The following is a 22,313-nucleotide window of genomic DNA, read 5'->3' as shown; positions in this document are numbered from 1 at the left end:
CCAGGGCCTTCCAGACCTCTTTGGGCCTTAATTTCCTCATCTGTAGAATGGAGACAACAATGTCTGCTCTGCTTACCTCATAGGTGCTTATTAGGATCAAGGGGAATACTGAACACAAGGGCATTCTGTAGACAGCAGACTATGTGTGTGTGCGTGTGTAAGAACAATTATTAATAAAGGAATTTCAAAGAAAAGCTAAGAATGGTGCTTCTCAAGACCTGACAGCAAAAGGAAATATAAATATAGCAGTGATTTTACAATTTCATAATCTGGGAGGAAGAAATGGTGATCAGAGCTGTGACAAACAATGATGCCCAAAAGAGAAGAGAAACCAGCTCAGCTCTGTCATAATTGTCTCAGTTCCTGTAGCACATACAACAATGGAAAGACCGCAGGGAGGGGCAGGAGCAGCTTTTGCGACTGTGGCACCCCGGGAACCTGGAGACACTGGACCAAAACATGGACATTTCCACCTCCATAATTAAAATAATCTCACAGTGTGGTTCTCTAAGAATTTTTGTGTGACTTCACCAGTTTTTCAGCCGTATCTCTTGGAAAACAGAAACAATGATCATAACTCAGAAGTGAAACATAACGCTGCTAGTTCTTTAAAGTAGTACAACTGGAGGGCATGAAGCCAGCTCTAGGTTTGCTCACCTGATGGACAGAAATACAAAGGCAGATTCTGCCCACATCTGGACTGCAGGGCCCGAAGAGCAAGACAGGACCTCAAGGGCATAGACAGGAGGTGGAGGCAACCTAAGCAGTAGGTCATCGTAGCCGAAACCACTCGACACTGAGGCAAAGCGGTCCCCCATCCTCACTCTACTGGCAAGGAGCCAGGCTAGGACGCAGGTTAAGACATAAGCTGAAAATCAAGTCCCCCACCGCTGGGCGCAAAGTCACAGGAGGAGTTACGATTCAGGAAGCAAGATGATGCCCTCTTGTCGGCATTGGGCAGGAGTTATCACAGAGGCCTCCGGGGCCTTGAGATATCAGGTGGCAAAGAGAAGAAATAAGCAAAATAAATCAAGCCTACCTGTAATTCACTGAAGAGAAGACCTCAGTGGCAAACAAATACAGCCAAAAATAAATAAACAAAAACAAAGCACATGCCCATGCACAACTTCAATAGCAGTCGGGAAAATGCAGATTAAAGCAGCAACTACATACTACTTGTCACACACAGACTGGCAAGAAGTTAAAAGATTCATCAAATTCACTTTGGGATTAGATGTGTGGGAAGCTAACATTCACAATAATATGTCTTTTCTCATAAACAGATGTGTTCTGTATTTGTGTGTTGGGCATATGACTTGTCTATGGCTACTTCGGTGCTACAGTGGCAGAGCTGAGTGGCTGTGACAGAGACCACCGGCCTTCAGAGCCTAAAATACTCACTACCTGGCCTTTCACTGAAAAATTCTGCAGTCCCCAGTCCTAAATGAAAAAGTGTTATTGCTTTCGATTGCTACAGATATAATGAATCTGTTATTTTTTTCTTAAACCTTTTACTATTTTTTAACATGACCTTTCATGCATAGCAGGGTCTGTTTTGGTACATATTCCTGTAAAACTCTTTTTCATTAGTGTCTACCAATTATCCCAGAGCCATTTGAATAATCCTTCCTTTCTAGGATGTTTCGAGGTGGTCCCTTCAGGCATAGTCCACTCCACATGCAACTGATCTGTTTCCAGGTGTGTTATGTGACACAGTGGTCCCACCTAGTCCATCCCAGTACATCACCATTTCAATTAGGGTAGCTTTACAATGTGCTATAGCATCTCACCAGCTGGTCCCTGTTCCCCATTACTCTGCTTTTCACATTTCTCTTAGCTATTCCGCCTGCTTTTTATCAAAATAATTTTGTGTTCTTTTGTTAATATTCAAGAACAATTAACTTGAAAGTTGTCTTGAGATTACATGAAATCTCAAGGAAAACAACTACTTAATAACCTTTCTATTTTTGTTTAGGAATAAGATACACCTTTCAATTAATTCAAGGGGTCCTTCATATGACTCAAAACGTTCTAGAACCTCTTTATACAAGCCATGCACAATTCTCATTAAAATATTTACTCTTTGTTTTGCTGTGAATAGCTTCCCAAAGATTGCAAAGTATTCATATTCCAATGCCAAATACAAAATATACCTAGAAATGAGATGTGAAGCGACAGACATGTTTAACCTTACAATAACCAAAGAAATGCTAATACCAAAAAAATCAATGTATCTAGTGCTGGCACGATTGGGAGATACTGACTCACACATTCCTGCTGCAGAGTTAAAGAAACATCTTGTTTAGAAAACGTCATCAGCAGGTTTGAATGACCATAAAATGTTAACCTCTGGCCCTAATATTTAAAACCGCCAACATCATATTCAAGACTTTGATGGACTAAGTTATATTTATGCATAAAACTGTTAATCATAGCAATATATGAAAACAATGAAATAATTAAGACATGGTATAACCACTCAATGAAATATTAAACAGATATGAAAATTTTAATCATTCAAGAATATGCAGCAGTATAGAAAATGCTTAATGTACCATGCCAAGTGATACACAGCACCATGGTAATTTATGCTAATAGCTAAAGATTGGAAGGAAACACACACACACACAAAATAACTGCCCCTGTATCAAGGTGGTGGAATTATGGGTAATACTTTTTTCTACTAAATGCTCTGAGTTGGACAGAAAGTTACAAGATTATTTGTACAATTTTTTTATGAAGTGGAGACCAATTTTTAAGTGCCTTCCAGATCTAAGATTTGCAATTCTTTTTCTGTTAAAGGGGGAAAAATGAGGCTCAGGCATGTGAACTGATTTTATGAGGTCCTACAGAGGAGTCCCAGGCAGCGCTGGGACTAGAACCCAGGACTCCAGGCTCGAGAAGCAGTATTCCTTCCTGTATAGTATTTGTGTTGTCATTTTTCTAAGGGCTAACAAACTCTGGGGTCATTTTAATATCTTCATATATAAGTTATAAATAAATACATGAAAATAACAATGTTCAATTACTGCTCTAAGATAGCAATGGCTATAAAAATCCTACAAAATGCTTTGATGTGCTGGAGCTTGAATTAAACAACTTTTCTAAATAAGTCTATTCAATGGAGTAGAGGACATCAAAGTGTCTCTTCTACAAAACAGTCATTTCCTCATCAAGTCATAAAGCAATTTTAGTGCTAAGTTAAGAATTAAGTTAATATAAGGTAAATTTTGGCACTGCACATCAACTTTAGAACCTACAAAGTTTCAACTTGCAGTATTATCACTCCAGGGGAAAAAATTCCTTCAAAATTAAAAGCTAATGAGAAGCTATTTCCTTGACTTTTCTCACTGCAGCCTGACAACAAATTTGGCAGAAGAGGTGTTTAGATACCTATATACACAATGGATAACCATAATTAGTGTCTAGTATTCTATTGTGCCTAAAGATAACATTTGGAGCCCATATGTATTCACTGTGTTTTGAATTTTGAGGGGTTCTAATTAGATCCCAGTGGAGGTAATATTTTGAAAGGAACAACATAAAAGAAACCATCAGATAAAAGATAGTCAAGAATAAATGGTTAATAAGGCAAAGAGACTGTGTATGCTTGTGTGCATGTGTATGTTTGTGATTTCAGCGCTACCTATTGAAAGCATACTTTCTAGGAGTCTGATCAACCACCTCCAGTGATGGGTGAGAGAGTTTCCTATTTCCTGATTGCAACAGGCCTTTCTCTTAATGCCTGTGGTTTACGACATAGTAACACCATCAAATATCAATCATCAATCATCCCTCATAATATTTTTTTGTTCACCTTCTGAAAAAAAGCATACATCCTTCATTCCTCTTTGCTATTATTCAAATCATGATAAAATAAAAACTGCAGGGCTGGGATAAAAGCTGGGATGAGGCAGAAGCCAGGTAAGATAGTGGGGGGCAGGAGAGTGAAGGACAAAGGGGAGTCAAATATATGGTGACAGAAGATTTGACATTGGGTGGTAAGCATACAACACAATATACAGATGATGTACTAAACACTTGAAACCTATAAAACTTTATTAATAGCACCCCAATAAATTATGTAATAAAAAATGTAATGCAAAAGAAGAATCATCTTGGCAGAAAGTTAGAACTTGAGGGTTACAGATACAGTGAAAAATGAGTATACTGGCAATTTCCTGAGCATCTCCACTTAAGTTTACTCTTTTCTTCTCACAAACTTCTAATACATGCTTTTATACCTTTAATGTTGAAAGTGTCCTGGCCCAGCAAGTGTTAGACCTCCCACTGAAGATGTCTGTCTCCTCAACCAGAGGCAAAGCTTCCCTGGAGATGGGAAACACTCCTTAATCATCTTTTTAAGACACAAAACATCTTACACAGTGCCTGGTACAAAAAATTAATTTTATTAAATAAACCGTATATCTATTTATACCAAACCATGATAATGAGGTAAGAATAAAATAGAAAATATTGAGAATAATATTTACTTACAAAATTAATTAAAATGCATTCTATGTGTTCATGAAGCCTATATTCAACATAATAAAATAAACTTACTAACTATTCTAATAATACCTGGCAAAGTATTTTCTATGTCTGGTATCATTCCTGATTATGTCTAGGAACCAATGTGCCACAACAGGATAAAAAAGAGAGTGCAATTTGAGCTAGAATAAAATAGAATTATATTCAAAAGTAGAATACTCATCAAATTTTAATGGCACAAAAGTCAGTAATTTCATCCTAAAAAAAAATTTAAACAGCAAGAAGATGCTAAACAGCAGTGAGCATCATTGGAAAGCACAGAATGGGCATGTTTCATGAACCAGCAACCATACTGACTTGAATCAAATATACAGGAACCCTTTTGAGGCCTTCGTGTTCTCTGTTATACCTCCACACAACTACAGAGAATGGTGCAAACAATTTCAGGAAGCTCATGGACCACTAACCCTTAATTTAATAGCCCTTTACCAGATGGCCATTAAAATCTCTCCTCTTGCAAAGTCCTGTAACATGAGCAGTTCAGAAACAGGCAATGAGTGATTCCTCCAGGTTTCAAGGAATGCAAACATAGATCAACCACACTCGAGATACTGATGACTTCCATTTGATTGTCAGGAATCTGACAACTGAATATAAGGAATACATCCAAGGCCCTGAGTCCAAAGGAAACCTGAGCATACTAAGACTCTGCTGTGGATTGAATGTGTCCCCCTTACATTCATACACTGAAGCCTTAACTTCAAATGTGATAAGGTCTTTGGGAAGTAATTAGGTTATGATGAGTTCACAACGATAGGGCCCTGATGATGAAATTAGTGCCCTTATACAAAAAGACATCAGAGAGCTGGCTCTCTTTCCCCTCACCATATGAGCACATAGTGACATGGTGGCCTTCTCCAAGCCAAGAGGAGGTGTCACCAGAACCTGACTATACTGGCACCCTGATTTCAGACATCCAGCCTCCAAAACTGTGGAAAAAATAAATAAATTTCTGTTGTTTAAGCCACTCAGTCTTTGGTATTTTGTTATGGCAGCCTGCACTGACTAATACATACTCTGCACCAAAAATAGCACATTACAGGGTCCTGCAGAGACAATCAAATGGGACAAAGGGGCCTATTTCTTCATGATGTAATAATACACACACACACACAGTGGATTTTACTATGAAAAGTCTGCCTCATCTCAAGTGCTCAAGGAACAGCATTTTTAAATATAATCTATAAAGGCTTTTTTTTTTTACATGCTTCTAACAGTTTAAAAATAACTGCTTGGAAAAAGTCACCTGTGCTTTTTCTACCTGTTCCACCAAACAAGTATATAAAGTAAGAGGCTGTGAAATATGAAGAAATAGTCCTTGCCAGTTAGATGTTCTCGATTTCACATGTGGCTCTCCACTAACAACCTGGGCGACCTTACTGTTTAATTATCTCTTTTTTTCCAAATTACACACATTGAGTTATATTACTCTCCTTTTGAAGACACCTGTATCCTGAAAAAGTACAAATTATTCCTATTTCCATAATCTGCTACCAAACTATATTTCCAGCTACTTCACCTATAATATCCCCCAAAGGTCCTACTCTGCAGATCCAATGTTCTATGTTCAACCTAAAACTACAGCCCATATTTTCTCATGAAGGTTATTCTCTTGGCTCACTATCCTGCATCATTTTGGGGTAAACTTCCTTCATTATCCACCAATCAAAATCTAGCCCTGGCCAGGTAGCTCAGGTGGTTAGAACATCATCCCCACATGGCAAGGTTGTAGGTTTGATCCCCAGTGAGGCCACACACAAGAATCAACCAATGAACACATACATAAGTGGAGCAGCAAGTCGATGACTCTCTCTCTCTTCCTCTCTCGCCCCCCCCTTACTCCCAAAAATCAATCAATAAAAAATTTAAAAACAAATCATACCAGAGCATGGATTAAACTGGAAAATATTACAGGAAGTGAAAGTAACCAGTATGATTCCACTTAAATGAAATGTCCAGAATAGGCAACTCTAAAGAGCAGAAAGTGGATCAGTGCCTGCTTATGGCAGGTGAAAGGAGGTTTGGGGAAATGAGGAGTGAATGCCAATGGGTATGGGGTTTCTTTCTGAGATGACAAAAATGTCCCAAAGTTGATTTTGGTGATGGTTGTACAACACTGTAAATATAATAAATCCCATAGACTTGTACACTTTAAAAGAGTTAATTGTATAATATATGAATTAGAGCTCAATAAAGCTATTATTTAAAAATAGAAAAGAAGACTTATCCATCCATTGAGGTTCTTCAAATGTTATATGAATGTCTTCTCCTCACTCTATCAGTTAAAATCCTTCTCTGGAGCCCCCTCAGAATGTTATTTATACCTTTATACCTCTGGTTATCATATTTCATTCTTGTTGGCAACATAATTGGGTTTCGTTATTCCCTGTCTGCCTCCCACACTGTAGTATGAGTGCTTTCAGAGAAAAACAAACGTGTGTCAGACACTTCCACACCAGGCCTCTCTAACCATTAGATTCTTTTGTGTACATTAGGAAAATTCAACCAGTCTCATCCTGGTGACTGGGGGGAGGACAGGGTTTGAATCCTACCCACCCTCTGGCCCTGGAGCAGGGCATCATCTGAATGGCAGGGAACAGCAGCTCTGCCGACACCCTTCTGCTGCTCTCCTCCCCCCACAGTCCAGTAAAGCGATCCATGGGAGGCACTCTCAATGGAACACGTAAAAACATATAAAAACATGTGGAACAAAACGAGTATGTCTGATACCATTTCTTACAACTAGACACTCTGACACTCCAGCAAAAAGCTCAAGGCATTCATATTTGGGTTTTCCTGTACCAGTTGTTTATTTTTGCGTTACTTACTGACATGAAAAGTGTTTTTCTTACTAACTGGACTCAAAGGCTTCAGGTGTACAAATGAAACATAGTGAGTTATTTTAACACATTTAGGTAGTAAGGAAACACAGAAGGTTTTTTTTGGAGTCAATTTACAATTACTAAAAGAGGTTATAATACTATCCAAGTCCACCACTTATAGAAGGGACAGGAAGAAAATATACTGAAAGGAGTTTTATCGTTAACCCAGCTTCTGAAAGTTCTCTCTCAGCTGCCACAAGCGCGGAGTGCTGATCACCTTCCCCCGTGTGTGAGAGGTGCCTATGTCCCAGCCCGTTGCCCTGTGCCCGTCGTCACCTGGCTACCTCCACTTTGTTCAGGAAATGTGCCTGGCCCCACAAACTAGGCCAGAAAAAAAGAAGAAAAATAACGTGATTTAATTTTCCCAAAATACCTTGTGGCACCTAACACAACCATAATTACATAATTACCTGTGAAATTATGAAGGTGGTGCTTGCCACTCCTAGACCAGGAGCCCTGTGATGGGAGGGTCTATACCTGGCTGGCAGCCACGGTTCTGGTTAGGGGCCAGAACCTGGCCATGGTGGGCACTCAAGAACTACTTGTTGATTGAATCAACAAATTCTCCCCACCATACTATACTGCCTTAGAGTATTAATAGGTCCTTGAAAGCAAGGATTATGCCTAATTTATTCTGGTATTTCTATTACGCCTGGCTCAGTGTCTGATAGGTTATATCAAAGAATTTATATGTAGATGAGTAAATAAATGAACTTCATAGTGGATCAATTATAGGATTAGCGAGGCTATTCGTGGCGCAATAATAGTAAAATAAGCACATTGAGTGGATTAGGAGTTAAAGTCAACCCTCCAAGAAAGCTGGTCCCAATAATAGATCTTGGAACAGCACCACACAAAGAAGGAAGACAGAGTCAGAGATGAAAGATGTCCATGGATTTATGTCAATTTCCTTGGGCTCCAAGAGTCAATTTTCACCCTATTTCAATGGGTGTGACTCTTTCCCAGATGCAACTGGGCTACAAATCTCATGTTGTATCCAAGCAAAGCCCAAGAAAACCAAGCCTTTAGTAAAATAAAATAACGGCAAAGTGAAAAGCAGCTGCAACAGCCAGAAGACTCGTAAAACTCAGCAGCCCTAGGGAAGTCGGAGTGAACACGCATGCAGAAAACAAAGGGCTGCAACTTGAAACTCGTCTCCCCTGTGGAGACTTGTCCAGAGTTGCACCTCAGCAGCCTCCTCCAGGGGTTTTTGATGTGAAAAGGTCATTTTGCCAAACACAGTTTTGGTAGACGCCAACAGCCGACCTCCTGAGGCATTCAAAGAATCTAAAGTTTGGGCAGAAAACAAACTGTGCACTTAAAGGAGGACACTAGCAAGTGCTAAGACATGAGGAATACACACTCCAGTACTGAAAACCTGCAGTCAAGACACAGAAAATCTAACTGTGGAGTTAAATGTCAACAACACCAAAACCTTACAAGCTAAATGACAATCATTGATGATGATTAGATGGGGAGCCTGACAATGTGCCCCATCTGGGATCACTGACGAGTTCTCCAAATCTATCTACCTGCCATCATTCTAGGGCACTGGAGCAAGGTTTGAATCCTGGCTCCACCACAATTCCCTGGCTGTGCAGCCTTGGGAAACTTACATGAGCTCTCTGTGATTTTGCGTGAACTCATCTGTAAAATGAAAATTATGATAGTCCTCAATGAAATGTGATCTCTAATTAATAATCAGTGGCTAAGCCTGTGAGGGCCAAAACTGTCCTGTACAAATGCCAGAACAGAGGGCCCTTACATTCATCTGGAGTCCAGTGCTGCTTTTACAAAGAGTACCACTCAGGCCCAGGGAAGGGAAAGGACCATGGAGTAAATCACTGGCCGATCCAGGAGGGCAGCCAGGCCTGGTGATTGACGATGACTGGTGCTATTCACTAACACATGGAGCTGCTGTCAGAATCCAGTGAGCTAATGGATGGGCTGTGCTTCAAATGGTACCCGGCTCAAAGACAGCAGTGTATATCTGTCTGCTATGATCATTGATAATAATAATGCCTGACACATATTTATAGGGTGTTTCATAGTTTATAAGCCTTTTTGTATCAATTATCTCATGTATTCCACACAACAACTTAAAGTTAAAATCTAGGTTCACGACTCTGCAAGCCCAAAGGAAGAGACCGGGTCAAACGAAACTCAGTAAGTCCCTTCATTTCCCTAGGATCCCATAGCTAGTTGGTGGAAAAGTGCAGCTCAGAACCTGTATTTTCATTACTGAGTTTAATGCACTTCCCTTCACAGGGTATTATACCACAGATAGAGCTAGCACCAGACTACAGATTCCCCAGTATCTTTTTAATGGGTAATTTCCCATGACCCTTAACCTAAAAAAAAAAAAAAAAACCCTCAGAGGCATAAGAATTTTATTTTGCTTTTGTTACAACTGGGTTAAACCTAGCAGAAGGAATATCTGCCTTGGATCTGAGCTTTCTTTCCGTCTATGGAGAGATAGGAAACACCCCTGCTGAAGACAAGGCAACGGAGAAAAAGAGAGAGACTGGAAGAAAGGAGGAGGGAAAGAGGGAGAAGTAACCACACACTGATGAATAAATAAGCCATATCCCTCAAGCTCTTGGTGATAAGCCAGGTCTTCTGATGTAGAAAACTTGAACACCACCTTGCTGTAGTCATTTCTCAGCCTGTTGAAACAAGACAGACGGACAAAATGTGGGGCACAACCCTCTTTTTCACACAAATCTCTTAAGTGAATAAGTTTCTCAAGTGAACAGTATCAAAGGACTAGCCTGAGGTGGGTAAAGCCCTCCTGGAAAAGAGATAGCCAAGGGCCTATAGAGGGTCTTCTTACCCTGAGGATGAAAGAGTTTGTAATTATGGGCTTTTCCCTCTACGTATGTATCACCTATGTATGTATCATCTATGTATGTATATATGTATGAGTGTATGTATAAGTGCATGTATAGATGTTTCTATCTTACCTATGATCTAATCAAGGGAGACAAGTAGCCCCTTTCTTTTTAACAGCATGTACAATAAGAAAAAAAAGGTACTGACCAGGTAACTGGGAGACCTTGATTTTCGTTCTGGTTTTGTCACTAGTGGGGAGACTTGGAAAGGTTACTAAAGCATTCTGGGCTTCTGTTTCTTCATCTGTCAAGTATGGGCTTGGAAAAGATCAACAAGGACCCTTCCAGCTTAAAAGAAAAAAAGCTAATATCCTAAATAAACAGAAAAAAATGACAGTCAAGCCAACTAGTTCAGAAAAGTTAAAGTAAGTGTTTGTTTCCTCCATAAGCCCTGGTTTTGAATGCAAGAAACACATCACAGTTAAAATCACCCATATTCATGGCTTCTATGGTGAAAAAGTCTACGACCAGAAGCCAACAAAGTTTTGCTTAAAAACAAGCTATTTTCAGGAACAACTCTCTGAGTTAAAGCTCTAATTCAGAAAATTGGGTTTGGCAGGTAAAACACTGTCTTCTTTCTGAAATTATTAGGCTCTAAAATTTGTGTGTGTGTGTGTGTGTGTGTGTGTGTGCATATGTATCTTTTTTTTTCTCCCAATAGCATTTCATATCAAAAGTGTTTGATCCTGAAATAAACCTGCAAGTTTTCCTGTGGAGAAGAGAGGGCAGATGAAGGTCTGCAGTTTAGCCCAAATGGCTTTATATTTCACACACGATTATTATAAGATGACAGATGTGAACCTTAAGAATTTTAACAATAAAGTCCTGCTATCCAAAGAATGTTCCGTAGAACACAGTCTGGGAAATCATCCATAAAATGGTTCCATTATAAAATAAATTTGACGAAACCTGAATTTAACAGAACAGAAAGGAATGCCACGGTTATCGTTTTTACCTATAGGACTGCTCAGAGTTAATCTTGCTCAAGATAGATGGAAAGAATCTTCCAAACGGGTGCTATGGTAGCAACCGGTTCCCGAACTGACTTGACCGTTCGTGGAATGAGTACTCCATGAGCACGCTTTCATAGGTGCTGTCATGCAAATGACAGTAAATCATGACAGGGACATACATGGCTTTATCCATGACAGCATCCCTGCCCCTGTAAACTAAGTTCTACCATCCAATTAGGAACTTGCATGTTTAACTCTATTTTTATCTATACCAGATTTTATAATAGCTACAACAATACTCAACTAAAAACTTGGACGGTCAAAGTGATTTCTATTTCTTGAGACTTTGTTGTAATCCAGAAGGAGCCCCACCCCAGAAGGGGCAGCTGCCATTTCCCTCTGCTACAGACATTGTGATATCAAGCAACACTAAGGGAACTTCCCCTCACCATCCTTACCTCTCTGTTGATTTCCAATTATTTAGAATCAATTATATTTAAGGCAGAGAGACAATGAAAGATATCAGGCACAGCTGAGCTGACAAGAAAATTGAGCACTAATGTTGCCCCTATTCAAAGGAATGCCAGCTATACACATCAATACTTGTCCCGGGCCTCTGTTTTCTCACAGTAGAAATGAAGTAAGTGAATTTCACAGTCTCACATTGCATGATGATTCTAGGACTTTTGGGGGTGGCTCGTTGTTATCTCCAAAGGCAATTCCAAGGATGTTTGGAGCAAAGGCAGCAACTTCGGAGCCAGTGTTCCCTGTGCCAGGATGGCACCCCACAAAGAGCACTGCCTGGATAACCCTACTGCTTGCAAGTCCATGTTCCAGGGCATTGGCTGGGACTCCAGTCTCGTTCCTCTGCAGCTATGCCATGTGATGTTTGGCCAGCAACATGCACATTACTATACCTCATCAAGCCACTTGCTAAAAGCAACAGTAAATTTAAAAACACCCTAACATGGCAGAGAGCTGAGGCAGGACACCAAGAGTGGTGAAACATACTCAACAAACCACCACAGGGTTTCTGGTGGCATGTGACTTATAATGTCCTCCCTCCAGAGGAAAAGTGTTTAAACATCCAGATCTATTACCCAGAATACAATGTATTCCAGGAAATACTCTCTTGCCTAACTCCACTCAGATACATATTTCAGGACAGAGGACAAGAGTGATTTTAGTACTGGCTCTTAAGAAAAAGAATTAATAAGAAAAGTAATGTTTTCATTATAACTTTGGAAAGCAAAATCACTTCTATCGCCCTTAAAAGTAATCTGAGGGAAAAAATAAAGAGCATTCCATAGCTTTTGTTATAATCCCTCTACAAACATCTAATATTTTCTACCTTTGCCTCTCCTATTCTCTCTTTTTCATACCCCCACATACAATAAAAACAAACCCTCGTCACAAGCATTTATTAGAGGGCCCCTCTCTCCATTTTTTACACATGGACCTGGAGAATATGAAAGCCTTACTCACACACTCCCTGGCTTTCCAGCTGAGGTACCACCTGCAATAACAGTTTTCCAAAGGGTCTGGATGGCTGCCAGAGGGCAGCATGAGGGATATGTGAAAAAATGAAGTGTAGCTCACACTCTTCGCTCAGCCTGGGAAGTCGTTTCTCCTTTTCTACCAGGTTCAATTCTACCCTGTGTTCAGGTTCGAGACCAAGTCCCTCCTCCTCCAGGAAGATTTCCTTCATTTGCTCCACACTTGCCTCTAATCCCAACCAAAACTAATGTGTCTCTCCTTTAGTGACCACAAGTCCCTTAGCTACACCTCTGAGTATTTAGAAATACTATCTAAATTTATTGACTCTTATAGAGATATCTCTAGTGTATCAACCTTCACCAATCTCACTCTCCTACCACCACCACCCCCCCAAAAAAAATCCCTTAGGGTCAGTGACTGGGTCTGGCTGAATTCAATGAGTAGAAACATAAAATCTTTCTAAAGAAAGAATTAAGATAAGTATATAAGTAATTATCATTCTAGGAGATTCTACTAAAGACAAGGAGACAGGAATAGATTAAGGATTCCGGGCTGGAATCTGAACAAGTCCATGTCAGAAATGTAACAAAGATCTTCACCCATAGAACAATACATTGCCTTAAAAAAATGGAGGCAGTTAAGACTAAATGAGCATAAACTATGAGTCAGACAGAGCCTTAATCAGTCCCCAGGTATGAACTCTTAAAATCCTCAAAGTAACCTTGGAGGTAGGTACTGTTGTTCTTTCTGTTAGATAAGGGAATATGGCAAAGGAGTTGCAGAGATCTCCTGTAACTTGCTGAGGCAAACAGAAGTACTGTCTTCAAACTTCAGCCAGGAGACTCTAGCTAATGTGCCTGCCCATCACGCCCTACTGCTTCTACGGAAGACTACTGACATCCTGCAAAAACAAAGAGGAGTGCGGTACTCTCTAGAACTCACTCAAAGGAGGATATTTACAAAATGACTCAAGAAGTGACATAACATAGGTTAAGAAAAATTTAAGGATAAACATCACATTCTATAGGTCTGTACCTGCATTAAGGAAAGGTGAAACTCTTGGAGTTTCAAAGGGGAAGACTAAAGCTGCAACCTTTTCTAGTTTACCTGACTTCCTCAAATTAGAACTTACTCTTTGCTGAGAGCAGTGAGGCTGATCTTCCAGTTGCACTGTTATTTTATGAGTGATAGAAATGTGGTTGTTACCTTGACTATTCACTTCAGAAATGCTTCGTGATGACTTGGCCAGCGCTTTCCTTCCAGAAATGGTTAAAGACCTTTTAGCAAAGAACTGGATGTGAAAAATCAAGCTTAAATGGCTGAAGAGAGCACCTTGTGGCCAATCTTAATGACACTTAATTCTCAATTGAGAAATTTCATAGTAAACAAATCCTTGATTCTGTGCAAAACATCTTTAATCTCATACCCTGCTAATCACACAGCTGTTTAATTTCCCTTCCCATCAGTTGTGAAAAAATAAATAGATAATAACTATAATAATTATTTAAGAAACAGTTGGGTCTCAAACAGAAATTGAGCTCAAATGAATTTTCCCATCTGGAATTACTAATGGAGTGGATGGAGAACTGACTGGATACAGTTGATGTGAACTTGTATTACATTATTATAAGTATCAGAATGTGAGGCTTTGAACATCAAAAGCATCTCACATTCTGCCGCAGAATGTAAAGTCTACACTGCATTCTCAGACAAGCTTGGCACCTGATGTTTTATTCCAGCAGATTTTAACAACCTGTTTCCTTTCACTGTGACCTTATCTCTTCTTGGACACAATAGGCACCACATGCACGTAAGTACTGACTAGACTTGCCATTTTGGGTTTGGTGATCTGGAGCTGGGAGAAGGGAAGATCAGTATCTTGATATTGAAAACATGTTACTCTAATCAAAGCAGGGAAATAGAAAAGAAGCTATTGTTAAGGCTGGGAGTCAAAACGAGAATCAAGGAGTAAAGGATAGAGGAGAATTTTAAATATTTAGAGGCAAGAGAAAGAGGAGGTCTAAAGGAGTATGGTAGTGAGGGTATACCAACTTTGCAGAGGAGAGAAGCTAATGGCCAGGAAAGAAAACTCAAAGGGGGAATGGCAAAAAGAAACATTCTGTAAAAGAGGGGACAAATGTACTAAAGGAAATAAAATAAGCAAGCAGAGTCAGAGGGACCAGAATATTAGTAGAGAAGCTTCAAAGGAGATATCCTCATATTATGTATATTGATATTTTTCCCATAACTGCAACTAGAAAACACTAGCCAGGTATGTCCAACCTTTTGGTGTCTCTGGGCCACACTGAAAGAAGAAGAGTTGTCTTGGGCCACACATTAGATACATTGCTATATATAATCACAAAAAAATTCATAATATTTTAAGTAAATTTATGATTTTGTGTCAGGCCACATCTGGACTGCATGTGGCCCGTGGGCCATGGGTTGGACACCCCTGCATAAAAAATGCCTGGAGTAGTAACATACTACATCTTCCTGTAACATGTTCCTATCTGAAGTTCATTTGTTGAAATCCTTTCCATTCTTCAATGTCCACTCAAACGCCACCTACTTGAGGGAACCCTCCTCCAGTGCCCACGACATGCTGTCTGCATCTCTCCTTTGTCACCTATGTAATTTTGCTTTTTAAATCAGGTAGGTATTTCTTATTTATTTTTATTGAATGTATTGGGGTTGACATTAGTTAATAAAAGTACATAGGTTTCAAGCATACAATTCTATAATATAACATCTGTATATTGTATTATGTGTTCACCACCCCAATTCAAGCCTCCTTCCATCACCATCCGTCCTCCCTTTCCACTCTCCTACCTCCCCCCCCACCCCGCCTTCCCTCAGGTAATCACCATACTGCTGTCTGTCTATGAAATGAAAAACTTCTAGTCATTTCTGTTTGTGTCTCTCACTGAATTGTAAACCCCATGAAAGAGGAAATTATAGTTAACCACATTTTTATCCCTTAATACCAGAGCTAGGTTCTGCATAGTAGGCACTTAAGAAGTAGATGTTTTCTTAAGAAAATCTAGAAGAGGACACTTCCTTCTGTAGGTATTCTTGTTATAGGAAACAGAACTTTAAGGATTTACAAATTTATCCACTAGCAAACACCCTACAAACTCCGCAAATGACAACCACTGTTAATACTTCATCGTTCTCAAGTTTACATCAGTTCAGAATATGACCACAGTTTGCATACTCATATCATAGTCTACTTGAAGAAAGAGTACGATATAAATACAACATTGCTACCCCGACCTGAGCACAGGCTCACAACTGCTGGTGTGAAAATCATTTCCAGGGATCTAAAAAAGCTTTCCCGAAATGGCAGCCTCCCCTCTGCCCCACCCTCCACTCCACATCTCATTGAAAACCAACGGCATTTCTTTCATGCCTCGTCATTAATGATAAAGTGAATGAGTCAACTATACAAAAAATAAAATAATAAAAAATAATGTACGAGGAACATTATTGCATTTATATACCCACGATTTCATTTGATATTTTCCATGAGCTTCTGCAATAAGAACAAATGGAATGGTTATCTTAGAGATGAGGAAACAACTCCACAAGATGTGATTTGCCCCCACACAGCTCATGAGAGGATCTAGTAGGATATAAAATCAGGATTCGTGATTCCACATCCAGACATTTGTTCATTTTCACCAAGCTGTCTCCCGTATTCTCAAGTGTTAACCAGGCACAAGAAGTTATTGACGGAGCCCCTGAGACTTACATGAATGGTAAGATATCTAATTTGCATAGGGTTCCATGAGAATACAATAGAGGAAGGAAGGGGAGGGAGGCAAAGAAGGAAGAAAGGAAAGAAGAGACAAAGAAAGAAAGGAAGAAAGAAAAAAGAAAAGGAACCTGTGGGCTAAGTTACTTAAATTTCCTGAAAAACAGGAATCCTGAACTATAAAGCTGTACTCATCAAAGTGAGCCCACAAACTGACAGTTTCAGAATCATCTAAGAGTTTGTTAGAAGTACAAATTCTCCCACACTATGTTTTCAGACCTAGTGGACCATAATTTCTGAGGGTGGGATTCCCCAGGTGATTCCAAAGCAGGTCAAGTACAAAAAGTGCTGTTGGGAAGTTAAGGGAAGACCTAGGCAAAAACTAAGAAGGTAACCGGTATATTCCAGGAGGTGGGAGATGACATTAAAAATAAGGAGGCTCTGAATCCAGAAAACTAAAAATATGTCAGCAAAGAAGGTCTAGAGCCATGGACTGGACAGGAGGTACCTTTGTTAGGGAAAGGTCTGGCTCCAGCAGGGTTGTCCAACTCTCGGACCACGGGCCGAATAAGGCTCAAGATGGCTATGAATGTGGCCCAACACAAAATCATAAATTTACTTAAAATCTTTTTTTTTCTCATCAGTTTTCATTAGTGTTTGTGTACTTAATGTGTGGCCTGAGACAGCTCTTCATCTCCCCGTGTAGCCAGGAGATGCCTACACGTTGGACACCCCTGCAAGGTTACCATGAAGTCCTATGCAGAGAATGCTGAATGCAGGCAGAGAAGTGCAACATAAGCACATGGACTCCAGAGTCACTCAGACTTTTGAATCTGAAGGAGAGAGAGAGCGTACAGACCTAAAGAGCCAGATCATCGTGTCACTCAGGACTAGAGGCCACATGGGGTTGAGGGGAGAGTCTCTTTTACAACCTGAAAGAACATGAGTTCACCAGACAGACAGTTGGGGAAAGGAGCATGGGACAGGTCCAAGAAGTAAAACATGATCTACTCAGTGAGGTACCCTGGGAGTCAGCATCTTCATTTATAAAAGAAAAGATTAATAATCCTGACCCATTTGGACTGTTGAGGGGATTAAGTGATGGCTTCTAACACAGTATTCAGCATGGAGCACACACTCAATACAGTCCACTGCCTTTCTTTTCTACTCAGGGCAGTGCAGGGTAAAGAAGGAAACAGGCATTATGCCATCCCTGGGGCTAGTGAGTAAGCTGCTGACTTTAACAATGTTTTCTCTTAAAATGTTCACAGGGCAGCCTGCTAAAGGAGTTCCTGTGGTTGGTAACTATCACACTTCGACACATTCCATTTCAAGACCTAAGCCTCCTTCACTTCCTGCTTCTCACTCTTACTTTTTTCAGAGGGGCTGCAGGTTCTCAAGTTTATCTTGAGCGTAGCTTTCTTTCTAAATGACACATAACAATTTCCACAGGTAAAAGTGCTGTAACTTCTTCTTTCAGAATGGGGCTTTTGGCTGCCTTGAGAATGGATCCAGTTCTACTCTTAGGTGATCGGTTGGAAAGTGGAAAGAAATCAGTCCAGCCGGTTAGCTGGAGGTCCACTGAAGTATGTCTTCTAGAACATGTTAACTACGATTGCTCAAGGGAAAACAAAGTCCCAGAGTCAAATGAAAGCAAGCTGGTGGCTGTCCCACAGGGCTTCCTAAAAGATTCATCATGCTAATGGACACTGTCAATACCTAAGACAGTGCCAAATTACACAGCACTTTTCAGGCTTAGGTGACCACTCCTTTCAAGTGGTATCTTTTTAGACTAGTATTTAAGGACCATGCACGGAAAATGATGAGTCAGAGCATAATATAGGTAAGGCAGGGATCATCTATTGCCTAGAGTCAACTGCCAGAAAGACTACAAACATGGTAAAGTATTTTTGGCATGCTTTTTCATCTTCCCATTCACTGCCCTACTCACTGTTTTCTCCCCTTCCTCCACAAGCCCCTTTTCCTCCCCACTCCTCAATGCAGGCTGTTTTGGAAAGTCTCTGCTTGACTAATCAGCATTTAATGAACTAGCACCTTCTTTTTCACGACCCTGCACATTGATACCTCTAGTCCCTCATCAGTCCATTTGCTTAGAAAGCATCTCCTTTTATCATAACCCCACTCATTCAAGGCCAATTCAAATGTACTTCCTCTACAAAGCCTTCCTTGATCCCCTACCCTCTACTCTAGTCAGAAACAATCATTCTTTTTTCTTCTCTGAGCTTTCCCAGCATCGAGTTTCTACTTTCCACTTTATAGTTAGTTGTGTGCTGTCTCATCTTCATGAGTTGGTTCACCCCTTCCCTAATGCTTGCACATCTATTGTCTTGTTTCAGCCTTACAACACGCTGGGAGGTAGAGCAGGCATGTATAAATATACTCATTGTCCAGAGACAATGTGTCTTAGTAGTTAGAAGAGCAGTGGTTAGAACCAGACTACCTGAGTCCAAGTCCTGGCTTTACTTTTTATGAGCCAAGTGATCTCGAGTAAGTTGTATAATGTCCCTGTCTCTGAATTTTCCATCTGTGAAATAGTGGTAATAATAGCACTATCCTCAGAGGGTGGTAGTGAGGACTGAGTGAGTTAATGATGCAAAATGCTCAGAATAATGACTAATTCAATAAGCATTTAGTGAAAGTCCCAGGAAGTTTAGAAGTGGCCAGGTCAGAATTTTCCAGATTTATGCCATGTCTCTTCCCTCAATAATGCTGTATTTCCATATAAGTCATCTATTCAGTAAATATTTATTGAGATCATAAATAAGCCAGGTGTGACTCTGGGCAACTGGGAAACAAACAAGACAGACAAGGTTCTGAACTCAAGGGTCTTACACACCAGCAAGGAGGAAAGGAAGGCAGAAGGCAGTCCATGCAAAAGTGACATAACTGAACATACAAGATAGCAAAGTGTTTTTTGTTGTGGTTTGTCCTTATGCCATCCTTTCCATCCCCACTATCCTATTATCCCATTCTACTTGAAGCAAAACTATATACAGAATGCTTCCCGTTTGATTTAAAGTGTACATCTAGAGCTCAACATTTGTTTAAAACATTTTGCCTCATGTCACCAATTTCTTTAGGAAATGAGGTAAAAATCACTCCTGGATTTTTTTCTAATTATCCTATATGTGCCTTTGGGGCCATTCCTCTCCTACCCCAACAAACACAGGTGCACCCCAGTGGCTGATCTGTTGTCTCAATAAAAGGATATTCTGCCTTGGCATTCAGCAGCTGCTTCTGGATTTACATTGTTTTTATGAGATTTATTAGCAGAGGGATGTTTCCCTACCAGAAAGTGCCATGCACAAAACTGTTGACTTGACTATTCTCTCCCTTCAGAACTTCAGCTATTAAAGGAGTGAAATCAAACTAATCCCATAATTTAATTCCTGAGGAACTTTGAAAATGATGCTTCTGAATCTAGCAAAATAGTCATTCATCTTCTCTCCTGTGTTTAATACATACTTTTTTTTTCTATTAGAAACATTTTCTCCAATTTATTATGTTCCAACTTAAAGGCTTTTCATGTTTCTTGATCATTTGTCATTCATACAGTCTCTACCTGGATTCGTAATTCACAATGGTTTTATTTTCCTGCCCCGCCAATCGGAGGGATGCACCCCGAGCTGTGCTCTGCATAGTGGATAAAGGTGGTGATGGTTGTGTGTGTCTGAGATGGAGGGAAGTAGAAAGTGTTGGATTAATTAAAATTTCAAGAGGTGGGTGTCCACCCTCTGCCCCAAACTGGCTGAAACTCTCTAGCATAAGGAGTAGCATTCATATCCTTAACCAGAAGCTGATGAAATATCTGTCAAAGCCTCTATACCTTCCTATATCTATACTTGTTCTAAGCAATGGTCTTTGCTGACCTGAAATCTGTTCAACTGGAAAGCTTAGCATTAAAAAGATGTAAGGATTAAAATCAGACATAGATGTGATCTCAGTTAGTGGTCCTTCCCACAGATCTCAGTCTGGAGAATCCTCTGCCACGGAAAGAACTTCCATGGAGACCTCACGAACACACAGGTGGAGCCTGAGGCCAAATTAGCCAAGATCTGTTGCCATGGTTGCCCACTGGAAACTCTCGGGAAATGAGCCACAGAGTCAGAGAATGCTGGCTCTAAATCATCTTGCAGAGTGGCTGCCTAGGTAGGCAAGTTGGTCATTTAAGCAGTCGAATCAGGTATTTAAATTAAATAGTATATACAACTAAATTAAATCAAATATGAAAGTGGAATTATCAGTAGAAGACCCCAGAGTTCTCACAGCCTACTCTGTAGCCCATCATCTGAGATCATACATTTACCCACAACCCTGGGGCTCCTGGAAGCTAAGTTTAAAAACCACTGATCCAATCTCATTTCAATATTAACAATTCTTCAGAGGAAAGTAAGGCCAGAAGATCAAGCGTTGTCTATAGACATAAGGACAGTAAGCTGCATAACCATATTCTCCTGCAAGAAATCATGTTGCCTTTTCCAAATTATAAAATATTTGTATTCTATAATTCTGCCCTTTCAGTAGGATGAAGAAGTTGGTAGAATCAATGTGCTAACCAGAATTTAGAAATGTGCCCAAGGTGAAGGAGTGGGCAATAGGTCACCTAAATTATACCTAGGGAAACCCAACTTGGAGAAACACAAACATCCATTCCACACATGGAAGTTCCATGGGATGGTTCTGTAGTGAAAGGAACAGAACTACATAGGAGAAATTTGTTTTACCTGCTATAATAAATGTGTCAGGCACAAAATCAAACCACTCTAAAATGATGTGAAATCCATTCAATTCTAAGTACAGAAAAACACAGCAGCATTTATGTAAGGTGTGGGAGACACGTAACCTAAATGTGTTCCTTGGGTTAGTAACTTGAACTACAAATTCTCTAAAAAAGTGTGAGAAGCCTACAAGAAAGAGCATTGAGCAAAAAAACATTGTGAGACACATTTGATATAATAGTCATATGATTAACAAACTGTCACATCAAACTTTCCCACAACGTGGGAACACTTTGACACTTTGTATTTTTAAAACTGACATTTTGATTCATTACTGTAAATAGCAAGTCGGGTAAAATATTATGACAAGGAACATATCATATATATGTACATATATATGCACTCTATATATTACATCTGTATATTTTTCCTAGCTCTGTAACATTTTAGAATATGCAAAACTTTTTCTTACAGCAACAGTTTTGGCCAGTATGTAAACAGGCCACTGCACTCCTAAACTACTCACTTCTCTTGTAGTAGGCAGAGGGACAATGTTTCCTCATCCCCCAGAAAGTCTACGAAGCAGAGGGATTTCAAAAGTAATAGGATGACTTCTAACGAGATTCTGAATAAGCCTGCCAACTACAAGCAAAAGATGTCATCAAAGTTGTTTTAATTTACTGCTCCTGAGTTCACAAAATTCACTGTCACAAACTTACATAAAACATTTCTCTTGTCTTCAGTCTGCTCCTAATCTACTTAGAGGGACTGAGACACACATATGCAATTCTAAAGTAAGGCAGACTGCTTCAAACATGCAAAAAAGGTGCAAAGTGCTGCTTTTTCTTTCCTTTTTCTTTTTTTCCTTTTCATTATTTAGTGTGTATATGCATTGCTTATAATAAGTAACATGGTCTCTAAATCATTGTTCAGAGTAAACTGATTCAATTGAATTAAACAAAGTGTGGGCATCAAAGGGGTCTGAAGAAATTCAGAAAGCTTGTGAGAATAGTCCGATTCCCAAGACAAACTTTCTTCTCAAA

At 39.8% G+C, this 22,313-nt stretch overlaps 1 protein-coding gene across 8 annotated transcripts in view; it reads right to left on the bottom strand.

The window, feature by feature from the left end:
- LOC123826937 (LIM domain containing preferred translocation partner in lipoma) overlaps nucleotides 1-22,313 on the bottom strand; it is a 634,789-nt gene that overhangs the window by 439,776 nt on the left and 172,700 nt on the right. For 3 of the 8 annotated variants that reach the window (XM_045851156.1, XM_045851158.1, XM_045851151.1), the window contains one exon: nucleotides 4,245-4,329. The exons of the other annotated variants lie outside the window; for them this stretch is intronic. Coding sequence is in view for 1 of the 3 variants with exons in the window: in XM_045851158.1 (XP_045707114.1) it covers nucleotides 4,245-4,329 (85 nt within the window). In the remaining 2 variants the exon portion in view is untranslated. The remainder of the gene's footprint in view (nucleotides 1-4,244; nucleotides 4,330-22,313) is intronic. 8 annotated transcript variants of the gene reach the window in all.

The sequence above is a fragment of the Phyllostomus hastatus genome, unplaced genomic scaffold (genome assembly GCF_019186645.2).
Source record: "Phyllostomus hastatus isolate PE091 unplaced genomic scaffold, TTU_PhHast_1.1 phas_contig_86, whole genome shotgun sequence".
Lineage (NCBI taxonomy): Eukaryota > Metazoa > Chordata > Mammalia > Chiroptera > Phyllostomidae > Phyllostomus > Phyllostomus hastatus.
Note: the sequence above shows the minus strand (reverse complement) of the source record. Positions and strands in the feature narration are given on the sequence as shown.